The sequence below is a fragment of the Labrus mixtus genome, chromosome 13, assembly GCF_963584025.1.
Source record: "Labrus mixtus chromosome 13, fLabMix1.1, whole genome shotgun sequence".
In the NCBI taxonomy this organism is placed as follows: domain Eukaryota; kingdom Metazoa; phylum Chordata; class Actinopteri; order Labriformes; family Labridae; genus Labrus; species Labrus mixtus.
In genome coordinates, this window is record NC_083624.1 from 25,407,876 (window position 1) to 25,420,183 (window position 12,308).

General features: G+C 40.2%; 1 protein-coding gene across 3 annotated transcripts in view; it reads right to left on the reverse strand.

Moving 5' to 3' along the window:
- Nucleotides 1-12,245, reverse strand: part of grb14 (growth factor receptor-bound protein 14) — a 30,323-nt gene extending 18,078 nt beyond the window's left edge. For 2 of the 3 annotated variants that reach the window (XR_009675608.1, XM_061054386.1), the window contains exons 1-3: nt 12,093-12,245; nt 8,422-8,637; nt 7,208-7,325 (exon numbers count right to left, since the gene is read on the reverse strand). Coding sequence is in view for 1 of the 3 variants with exons in the window: in XM_061054386.1 (XP_060910369.1) it covers nt 7,208-7,325; nt 8,422-8,609 (306 nt within the window). In the remaining 2 variants the exon portion in view is untranslated. Of the gene's footprint in view, nt 1-7,207; nt 7,326-8,421; nt 8,766-12,092 lie in introns of those variants that run through there. The other variant, XR_009675609.1, reaches the window with a different exon arrangement.
- Between the last annotated feature and the right edge of the window lie 63 nt (nt 12,246-12,308).

The following is a 12,308-nucleotide window of genomic DNA, read 5'->3' on the forward strand; positions in this document are numbered from 1 at the left end:
TGGTGTCAATCTTTGTCCTCTCTTTCAACTCATGAGAAAAGACAAGAAAAGGAAGAACCTCCCTCGACAGGCTCCACGTTTATCTGGAAACACAGCCCACTGACTTGTGAGAACACAGACAATCAGACGCTGCTAGTTATCACACAGCTAAAATGAATTGGAATTAATGGAGCAAGAGTGATAACAGAGTCTCCACAACTCTCATAACAAAGTCAGCTCCAGACACTTTGTCCTTGACCAGCGTTGATTCAATCAAGACCTCTTGCAGGCTCTGTCATGGGTGCAGCGGTGTATGCAGTGTATGCAGGTGTGTGTATCCACCTCTAGGCAAAGGGGTGTGCAGAAAGTCAATCTCAAAAAAACACTCAGAAATATAGTCCAACAGTGTATCTGGTAGAGCAGGGATGAAGCCAAATCATGTTACAATTTTATCTACAGGCTTTTGTTCCCTGTATATACTGTAGCATTTAGGAAGGGCCTCCTCTCAGAGAATGAGTAAACAACTCAACAATAGCAGGGGGATAACTCTTTAGGATATACTCAGAGGTACGCACAGTTTATCAACATTTTACCTTTGTTTATCCGTTAACAAATATATAAACTTTGATAGAAGTTAATCAGTTAATTCCATCATAATTAACTGAAGTTATTGAAATGTTAACAAGTATTGGAAAAGATTAAAAAAACATCAGCTTTTTGCAATGTCAATAGATCCAAGCTCTGAAGCAAAGATGGCTCTACACATGTTCTCTGAATATCTACAAATAATAGAAACTTTTTGAATACATAATGACCTCACTCTAGTGGCGCTCTGGAAGTGCCTTTATGTAGGTTAAGCAGCATTTCATTATAAAATTGCCCAGGCCAGAAATGGAAGTTTGGACTAGATGTTCAATAAGCTCTCTAAATCCCTGTTTCCACCAAGCACTTCGGTTTGGTTCAGTTCAATTTGGTAAAGTTGGGGGGGTCGCAAGGACCACAGATCAGGCCTGATATATTTCACTACTAGAAATTCCTCTCTTGAAATCCACGGCACATTTAAACATTGCCCGTTTTGTGTTTGTTCTTTATTACAATAAGTGACAATTCCTTCGACCAATCAAATGTGTGTCTGGCTCGGCCCTTTAGGGTTGGGTCTGGATCAGTACGTCTTGTAACCAAACATAAGGGTACTAAAATAGTAGAATGGTAACGATAGGTAAACATGGATAGTACCATTCCCAACCTCTGACAGTGGAAACGTCAACACACGCTTACTGTATCAAACCGAACTGAAACGCACCGCTTAGTGGAAACTAGGCTTTAAGTACAAGCGGCGGTACGCTCTGGCACAGATTGTCTGCTATCCATCTTACCATGTACGGAAACGGAAACTAAATTTACCAGAAATTAAAGTTTTTTTTTTTTTTTTTAAATGAATGTCCATATAAAAAATAAATACAAATGCCCAGCTCTTGATATTCTGATTGAACAAAGTCCCTTCTTCTTTGTCAGTTCAGAATGTAAGCTGGCAGCATTAATATTTAACCCACTGTTGTCTTAACAGATGCTGAGAATCAGTCGTCAATATTAGCAGTTTAAAGTGACGATTAATGGAAATACTAATACTAATGTAAGTCAAACTGATATTTTATAAGGTGAGGTAAGGGATGCATTCTCCCTGACTGCCCAAATCTGAATAGGTCTGCATTTTTTTAAGTGTGTTCACACAGTACTTAACACAGTCTGCGTCTGATAAGATCTGAAAGGGGATGTAAACACCTTTTTATCTGTGTGTGTGTGTGTGTGTGTGTGTGTGTGTGTGTGTGTGTGTGTGTGTGTGTGTGTCTGTCCTACTTTAGTTTGATATGAATACACATTGTGTGTTTGACCTATCAGACTGCTCTCACGGCTTCATGTCTGAAGGTTTACACATGACCCTGATCTGCAGCTGTCACTCTGAACGTCACAGTTTCACCTCTGAGGAGGATCTTATGAATCTTCTTTATCTCGAAGTCAAAAATAGTCATGGCAATGTTAGCCCTGACATTAATAATTGAACAGAACAGGGGGGTCAATTGTGACACATTTACCATCTTCATCTGATCTCACTAGTAAACAATAAAATTGTTTTAAAAATTGTTTTATCGTTGGTCAACTAAATGTCTCTTAATATTGACCATAGAAGTTTGTTGAACATACATTTGTAAAAAAAAATCTAGATGGTCATCTGATGGATGGGGGGTCAGCCCTATGTTCCCACATTTCAATTTTTCAAAATTAGGTCTTGTGTTCCTACATTTCCCTTCAATTTAAGCCCTATCCTCCCACAAGATTTTTTTAATTTTGGTTTATTTATTTAAAAGGACAATGTGCACTTACATTAAATGTTTGGGCGCACCAGATTTAGCAAAAAGCTACATTCCATCTGTAGTCCATTGCTACTGGATAATAGGTTGGGTGTAATTGGCTACCAAATTGGGAGAAAGGGGGATAAAATCTGATACAAATTTATGAAAAAGGAAATGTGAGAACATAGGGCCTAATTTTGAAAAAGTAATTAATCAAATTACACATGATTATTAGTAAATAAGCAGCTTTATGACAAACGTTTTAGAGGTTGGATGGAGGGAATACATTTCTGTTCTATATCTTATTTGTGACCCTGAGGACTCTTTTACATCTGCAGTGGAAAAGGACTCAAACTTAGAGGGAAGAACATGTTGCATCTGAAATAACATCTCTGCAGGAGCAGGCATTTCCTCTGAGTCATATGGCCGAACTGAACACTCGACACCGTCTGGACGCAGACTGTCTCTGTGCCTGTGGATTTGGTACGAGTCCAAGCATGACTGCCCACTATATTCCTGGAGAGTAGAGGCCGTGCCAGCTACTTGGACTTCCTTTAAAAAAAACTGTTCATTTTGCCATTGTGTCATGAAGATTTGCCAGTTCTTCCATGACGATACATCTGAAGCCAGATTACACTGCTCTCATCAGCTATATCAACAAAGAATTATCTTTACAATGACTAACTGCTGGAAAGGCTGGTTTCCCAATCGTACAAATATATAGAGAGTTACCATTTCATGCTAATTGCATTGCTTGTGTCTGCAGTGACAGGGTTTTGTGGCTGAGCAAACTTTTGGGTTTTGCCAGTGAGTGTTTACCTAAACTCAAAGCTGCAGCAGGATGTTAAAGTTATCTCTAATGTAATGGTTATATGTCTGAAACAGTTGAGGAAGTATGTGAGACATTTGGATTTGTTCGACATGCAAAATAATCTGTTCTTACTTTCATAGTTAAACTACTGATCGTTCAGCAACTCTCCCTAAATTTATATAACAGATGTTCTGTTCCAGGGTTGTGGTATCATGTATTGGCCAGTATGGCAATTAACACAGAGATCTAGATTCATGATTTGTGAGTCACCCAAAGGAAATCAACCTATTTCTTCTTGCTGTTTTAGAGTGACAAAGAGAAGTGCTGCGTTAGCATAGAGTGTAAAGTAAGTCAAAGCTTGTAAAATATGCAGCAATCAGTGTTTTCATACACACTTGAAGGTCTCATGTTAATTTACATTAAGTTAAGATAACTTAAACATACATTAAGGTGATGTCATGTAGAAGCTCCTGACACAACTTGGCCGACATTAGATGACAGAAAAGACCATAAGCAAATCTGTTGTTAACATTCTGTAAACGGAAATAAACATGATTTCAGGTTAGATTTCTTTCATCGTACTGACCCAAGTCATCACCAGGTCATCACAACAAATGTGCAAAGGCTTCAGCACGAAAAGCAACATTATATAGGTTTTCAGTACAGTGCGCTTTGGCGCCCACCGAAGGTCCCTGAGTGTAACTGCACTGTTCTGTCTACCCCTCACAGACAACGTGCATTAGTTGACGAGCAGAGGATGGTGTTGTGAGAAACCACAAAAACATGGCAACTGACAAAGTACATTAATATTACCTGATTTTTCACAAATATGACTGACAGCTTTTACAGCCTGTTGTAGAGACATACTTTAGCCTAAGATTGATTATTAATTCATTTATTTGTATACAAACTGAAGACATAACTTGGGTAAGATTTCTACACCCGGTAAGATGCTTAACATGAGACAACAATGAACTTGTATAAATCCCTACAGACATTAGGCTGTATTGTATACAATACAGCCTAATGTCTGTAGGGATATACTGTATACAAGTTCATTGTTGCTCGATCACTCTCTCTTATCTTCTTTGTTTCATCCGTCACTGTCCTCTTTCATCTCACAGCCTCAGTCATTGTATCAAACAGAATCCAGACGGGCTAACTGGCTAGTACCATAAAGCTGTATGCACTTCTCACGAGAGATCTGCGTCACACTGCCAAACTTACAAAGTGCCTGGTGGTGAACAGGGAGCTCTGTTGACAGGGGAGGGATGTGTTTCCACTTTTGTTGAAAGTTATTGTACCATTAGACTGACTTTGAATTACTATTTTAAGGTGTATTTACATAATGTTGCTTTAAAGTAAGTTTTTTTTTTTCAAATTAGTGACAGAAGGTTTCTCTGTTTCCATCCAATTCTCAAGTCTTGGTATCAGAAACCAGGTAAGGCAGGACAAAAGGGGATAGGAGCATCTCTACTTTATATGCACTTGGAAATGTATCTTTTGGAGGCTGATGAGCTTGCAGAAAAAAACAGGTTTCCCCTTGACATAATGTGTCAGTCATGACTTGGTTTTTCTGTTCTGGAAATGTACCATGACACTGCAAACACAGGGCTAACAGGATGCTCAGATTAAAACTGTTTCTCATGAGTAAAATAGCTTTAAAACCTCACCACAACGCAGCAAAGCCATTCAAATCTAACTGTAGTTAAGCACGCTTTTTATTTATCAAGACACCAAGATGTTTGAGAGGCCACTACAACAGATACTACCTCCATGTTCCCAGCCAGCTAATGTTATGATTTAAGCTCGGCCTTATTCAAAATAAATGTTATTTTCAGATAATTATAACTGATGCTAATACTACAAACCAGAAGACACAATAGTAAGCTCAGAGGATCATTTTCCTCTATTGAAAAGACAGAGGGGTGGGTGAGGGGGATGCATGCTACAGAGTTACAACAATGATGTCATTGGTTTCTTGAGTGCTACTGAAAGGAGGTCATAACCCTGTGACATGAGGAGGGTGAGACAAAAACAGCTGGTCAGTCTGACATTGTCCCTTTGTCTTCCATGTGCTGCTGCTGAACAGACGGAGTGAGGAGAAGGCACAGGCGTCATCAAAAGAGATACCGATCACTTTAAGATCCGCTAACTGCTAAACATTGTTGCATTGTTGCAGAGTGAGGTCAGCTGGGTGTCATTTTGCCTCTTAACTGCATCACCCGGGGATTATTCCAACAATTATTCAATAAAAATGTAAATCCTGCCATGTCTTCACAATAGACTGATGAGAGCTAAGGAGGGATTAGCAATCACACTCATTTTCTGATATAAAACATTTAACTGAGTAAGCAGAGAAGACTTTGTTTATCAGGTGGAGACACTCGTGTTTCAGATAATCAAGCAGCCTGAACACAATGCATGCAGAGGAAAATTTGGCATTTATTTACCATTCTTTAACAAATGTTTAGTACATCAGAAGCTCTAGAGAAAAAAAAAAGGAAATACAAGTTTCTGTGTATTTTTCATTCCCAGCATGAAATCCACATGAGAGCACAGAGAAGTCTAATAGAGCTGAGAACTGCTGAGCTCTGTAATTTCAAGGTTTCCTATGAGTCATTGCTTCGAGCTGCCCCCTGCTACTGTACCTGTGTATACACAAATACACTTTTACACACACACACACACACACACACACACACACACACACACACACACACACACACACACACACACACACCACAAAGACTGCAAAACCTGACATCCATTTCAGTACACAAAATAGGGATCAACACAGGAAATGAAATCTTCAGATCAATCTAGTCTTACTTGAAAATGTATAGACAACATCCTTCTTGAAACCAATGATCTGTTGAAGCCGGCCCTTAACTGTTAGCCCAACATAATGAGTGTGCTCCTTTTTAAGGACTTGGAAGTGAGTTCTGTATGTGCAAATCAATTACAGATAACTGGTTCAAATAATTATTATTAATAATTTTAAGTGTGTTTTGAAGAAAAAATGTCTTGTGACTGTTACTCATAAAAGAGTCCGAGATGCCATAGCCTGATCTAACGCCAAAATAATGTGATTATTAGATTGCATGGGCCAGCAACACAAGCAGTACAACACTCTGGTGGTATGGCATTAACAGAAACATCTTATCTATGGTTATTAAGGGAGAACAAATATTTAAGACTTAAGATTTAGATTTTTTGAATTTCAAGGTAATTTACCATTCAGTAACCCACGCCTCCCTTAACAGTCAATAATGCAACTGACTCTGCATGGAATAACTCTGACTAGAATTAAGAAGCCTTTTGACTACTTATGTGTTTCAGACAGTATCACACAGTTAGGAGTGGTTAACTGATCACTGTGATCAACTTCAACAGCAACAGTAATTACAAGGAGCTGGGCTAATTGAAGCATCTATCGGTGGCATGAGAAATATATCTTCAGGTAAATAAAACTGACTTACAGAGTCACTTGCTTTTCATTGAACCAGCAGGTATTATCCCCCACATTCAGTGCAGGAAAAATCCCACACCCTGTGCAAAAACAAACATACTATAGATGAGTGGCTGTGAGCGCTAAGCTAAGTGTTTGCAGGGTAAACCAAGTAAAAAAGAAAAATGCAATATCTACAGGTTGCACCAGACATCACATGTCTGGTTTTATGTTATTAACCAGTCACTGGATGAAGGTACAAACCTGGGATTGTTCAACTTATAAAATTTGGTGTGTGTATTGTCTGAATGTGCTGACAGCATTTTTTTTTCCCTCCTCGCTGTGGCTGATTTACATACTCATATAACAGGTTCTACTATCCATATGCCCTTAAGTTTCAGACGGATCACAAGCCAAACATTATTTAAATATGAATTTATTTCAGCTCCAATATGACCTGCGGTTGTTTTCCTGGCACTCGTGCCAATTAGATTTAGCATGACTATGCTGCCTGAGGAAGCATATGGAAATGGTTAGAACAGAGGGCCTTATTTCACAAATAATGTGCCTCTTTGTGTCACAAACACCCCCAAGTACTGCAAATGGAACACTCACCTGAGTTGCACTACTTTTGGTCCGTGGTAATAAACATTCAGAGACAAGGGGGGTGATGGTTGAGGGGATAAACTCAGGAAAAGGGGAAGGATATGACTCCTCTCCCTCCTTAATGCTCCTGAAGGTCAACAAAAACCAGAGAGAGAAAATAAGACATTGCATTAAATGTGGCTAGCCTTGTTGGGATCTTAAATCCTATGTAAAATAAAATATGTAAAATGTACTTAGTTTGTCAGTCTGAATGAATTGTGTGTAAAATGATGCACACATGAATGTCAAGTACTCAAAGTTTCATGCTAGTTACCAGAAGCTTCAATGACACTTTATAAAGTAAATACAGAATTTACAGGTCTTGTAAAAATGTATGAAAATTGAGTTTCTTTTTTTAGCAGACCAATACAAACAATAGATGACTTGTTTCCTCACAGCCTGTAGTTTAGAGAGCTGTCGTATCATAGTGCTGGTTCCTCTATGTTGAGGAATGGGGGGTATAAACGGATCAGATAATAAACAAACTGACAAATATATCACACACAAGGTGGCTTTTTTGCATGTACCTCTCCTGCTCTCTACCACCAGATGACACACCCCGCTCACCATCAGACTTTCAATAAGAGGGCAGATAATGTGCATGTGAGCTTTCTCCTAATTTAACTGCTTTAATTGGTAGCATGATTGAATTGGTTTATTTGCCAAACAAACGTATATATCAATCTTTCAGGGGAAAAAGAAAAATCTTAGAAGAGGTCACCTGCAGTACCACACTGGATAATCATCGGGATAAAGCGGAACATTTTGCAGAAGAGAGGGCCTCTGTTTCTGAAAAAGTAATGTGCTCTGACTGACGCTTTCTTTACTGCTCTGTCAACACAGCAGTTACTGAGTTACTAATTATCTCCCGCAAACTAACAGGTGCTTGATTTGATTCCAGCTCTTTAACCGCACTGTTGAAATAATACGTTACACTTCATTGACAGCTGCGCTTGAGCCGGGTGCAATTGTGTTTACAGGTACAAAGTCTGCACTTCAGCTTTAAAAAAAAAAAAAAGACCTCTGTCTTACTTCTGCAAAACACAAAGAGTGCACTATTCTTCTGCAGGGCAGCTCAGGTTGTAAAGTGTAGAGTAGGAAATACTGCAGTCACTTGTGTTGCATTCACATGTATCCATACTGAATCTTATAAGCAGACTAGGTTTAAATAAAATGAGTCATACCTGTTCCCCGTGCAGAGCGGAGTCCCGATCTTCTGGGCATTTGGTTGTAGTAAAGGAGCTTGCAGAGGGATGAGGGCTGGGCCAGGAAAGCCACTTGCATTACCCCTGCCACTCTGAAAAATCTCTGCTTTCTCTCCGAGGCATCCAGGAGTGTGTATTTCATCCAGCGTGTTATTCATATCACTCATGTGGGTTAAACTAAATCCAAGGCATCATCTGTGGCACAGAGAAGAAACGAGCTGTTGGGACTGGAATGAGTGCAGAACACAGTTAGAGCAGGCAAGTCTGGCTGGGCTCCTCTGCTCACAGCTCAGCAGAGCACACACACACACACGCACACACGCACACACACAAGTCTCTCTGGCTCATCTGCTGCCCACGAGGCTGGCCCAGTGGGGCAAAACGATCCCTCCTACCCAAACATGATCCACCACAATAAAGATATTTTTAAAACAATGACTCCCTAACAGACAGCCTCGCTCTGACACAGCAGGGTACACATTATCGACGTATTAATTCAGCCTCTTCTGGTCTTCTGTGAAAAGTTGTAACTTTAATTTTCTTTCTTTTGTTTGTTTTTTTTTTTTTGGGGGGGGGGGGGGATTTTGATATAGTCCCCTTTGCAACCTGGAAGGCAGGAAATGTGCACACAAAGCGCACTCACACAAAAGGGGGTGTCTTTAGCTCAGTAATGAGTCCGGGAGGGGCGCCAGTACTATAAAACAAACTGTTCTTTTGTCATGGACTTCGCACAGGGATCCGAAATTGCACTTTAAACTTAGTTCTCTTCAGAAGGCATGTGGTTGTACACAGCGGCCCCGCTGAGCAGATTGGTTGTGTTGTGGGGCTGTGTCAGTCAGTGACAGGCTCCATGTGGGGGGATGGTTGGGATGATAACATCTTTCTGAAAGGTAATGTGTAACAGAGGCTGACCATGGAAGGAAAAGGCTACTGGAGATACAGACTTAACAGGCAGCGAAGGGTTAAAGCAATTCCCCACTACACTAACAGAAGGCAAGGCTCACTTGATTACTATGTTACTATGAGAAGCTGGTGCAGTTGTTTTTAGTGTACAATGTTTTATCTCAGTGTGATGAAGGACTGTGATTTTCTTCCTGGTGAGGCTTGATTCTGAAAGGACATTGTTTGTATCTTAAGACATTTCACACTGACCTGTATGACCCCAGTCTTTTCTTCTCCATTAACCAAGGCTCTCTTTGACATACATATTCTGTGACAAAGCACCTGTCACATTAACACAGCTCTTTGCTTGGGTTTAAACACTTTTGTACTTAAATCCCATAACATAAACATGAAGAGAGTTTTGTGACCTCCTCCCGAGTGTGAATGCTGCTCCACATTTAGATATAACTCATCAGTGCCATGTTAGCTTCTTGTGAGAGGAGTGGTAAGACATAGGGCAGACAAAATGGTTCAACTGAGGTCCTAATGTTGACTGATACAAGGACAAGAAACCAAGGGAAGAATGACAGAGCCAGAAATAACTCATAGCCTGGAACACATCCTTCTGGTATCAGCCAATGCAAATGCTAACTACATTAGTGCAGGATGAACTATGAATGTATTTTGGGGACAGTGTTGTACAGGGTTACACAAGTTGTTGTTTTCTAAAGTATAAGAATGTATAAAGAAATGTAACTGACAGTATTTTTTTCCCCCTAATCGTCAAACGGGTAGAACTTTTATACATTAATAGTTTTGACTTGATTCATTCCCTGATATAGGAATGGCTGATGATTGCCATTGTCCACTTATTTCTCCTTTCATGTGATTGTGTGTCATCTTATTTCGTAATACACTGTATTCATGACAGAAGCACTTCTGCTAAGTGCCATAAATGACATTATGAATACAGATTAATTGATCTATAATGAGGCACTGGTTGTTGACCCATACTCGCTCTGCTCCCTGCACCAAAACACAAAGAGTTCCTTCAGGTGGTTTGCTGGCCTGCCTGGGTTCTGTCTGCCTGGTTTGAAGGGAGTACAGAAAGATTAAGTTCTTCACTATTCTTATATACAGTTCAGATGGAAACAGGGGAGCAAAGTACACCCTCCCCCCCCTTCCAAATGACTCCGGTCCTAACTTTAATTAAGTCACTTTTGCATGCTACCCCTCAACACAGCTCTGAACAGTTGTAGAGCATCAACCTCTCAACTACAAGTCAAATCCCCCCCCCCCCTTGTCCATCCCCTTCCCAATCCTGAGTCAAAAGCAAGCCACGACGAGGCTAAGAGGATCCCATGACCACCTTATCTCCTTCTGAGGATGATTTCAAACCACTGAGGAGGACTGACTCATGGCAGGAGAGGGGTTGACCTCTCCTGTAGGTCTGATGAGCCTCACAGTGGAGGAAGGTGGAACTGCTGCTGCTTAAAGGCATGATGCAGCTTTTCTTGCATGATTATTGTCATTCTGGTCAGGATCATAATAAATGTAACTTGACTTAACTCTGGACCATTGCAGTGCTATGAAGTACTAATAGGGGCATGACCGGTGAGAGACGAGGGGGGAAATCTCTGTCTTGTCTTTGTTTGTCACAAACTGATCTGACTGAGTTTAAGTCGATCAGCTGTCTGGCTTCTTGGCATCATGTACTCTATCCATCCAATCAAACATGAAGGTGGCAGCATTTGTGCACTCTGCCGGTTGCCTTATGTGGAATGCAATGTAGTGAGGCTCAGCAGCTGCTGGTGGGGTGGTGGCTGGTTAACACTTGTGCTACAGCAGCGTCTTTACTGATGAAATCCACAAAGGCACATTTATAATGTGACTCAACTGTGATAAATGTCATTTCTAACAACTTACAGAAATATGTGTTTGTGTATTCTAACTGGTAAAGAACAATTGCTGCTACTAGAGCTTCCATTTCTGCCTCATTTTTAAATGCAGAGTTTCGGTTTAGAAATGTAGGCTTCTTTGTTTCAAGTGAACTTTCATCCGTTTTTATAACTGACAGAAAGCTTATTGAACGCTGTTCAGACCTGGATGAGGTAATGAATATTGTAAAATAAATTCAGTATCTAGTTTTGTGTTCCCTTCTAAAATATCTTATTGGGCTTTAAAACATGTATTGTAGTTCATATTTGTCTCGCATATTAATTCTAAATGTATCAAACACTGAAGGAGCCAATCAACCCATTCTGACGTCACAGTCAGTCTGATGTTGTTAGAATTTAACATTAATTGTAATTGCGGGTACTTAAGAGGAGAATAGTAAGATATGATTCATTTAATGCTTTGATAAAAGTCTACATTTCTACGGGATTTCATATTCGTAACTTTTTTTTTGTAAGAAAATGAAAAGCCGCCCTCAATGCTGTAATGGTTTCAAATGTTATCAATGATCATTTTCAGAGCCTTGTAGGTTACCAATGTGGTCCCACGCCACAATTGGGAAAAGCTTGGTTACTGCCCCGTCGTCCCACCGATTTTAAGACAACTGAGCTAAGGGTTCCATTTTCCAAGGACCGTTCGACTTGTTTTCATAACATTTCAATATGATTTGTAGCCTAGTTTAAGAAACATGAAAGCTACGGGCTAAGTTAAAACATCACAGTGAAGGTCACAGTGAGTCCCTTGCAGTCTGGGGGAACGTTACCCATTTGAAAAGACAGACTAACATACTGCTTTTTTTCAATTCGTCCTACCTGTTGCCTCTTTAGTTGCATTCTCCCATTCAAACTTTGAGACAAATTCTTCGTGCCGCTGCTCCAGTGGGAAATGCGAGTCGTGCAGCACAGGTGCTCCACTGTAACGTGTTTTACGTCACAGACTGTCATCACGTCCTACCTGTTGTGTAACCTATAACAACAGGCTGTGTTCAAAGGCATCCAGCATTATAGGCATGAACAATAAAGCTGCAT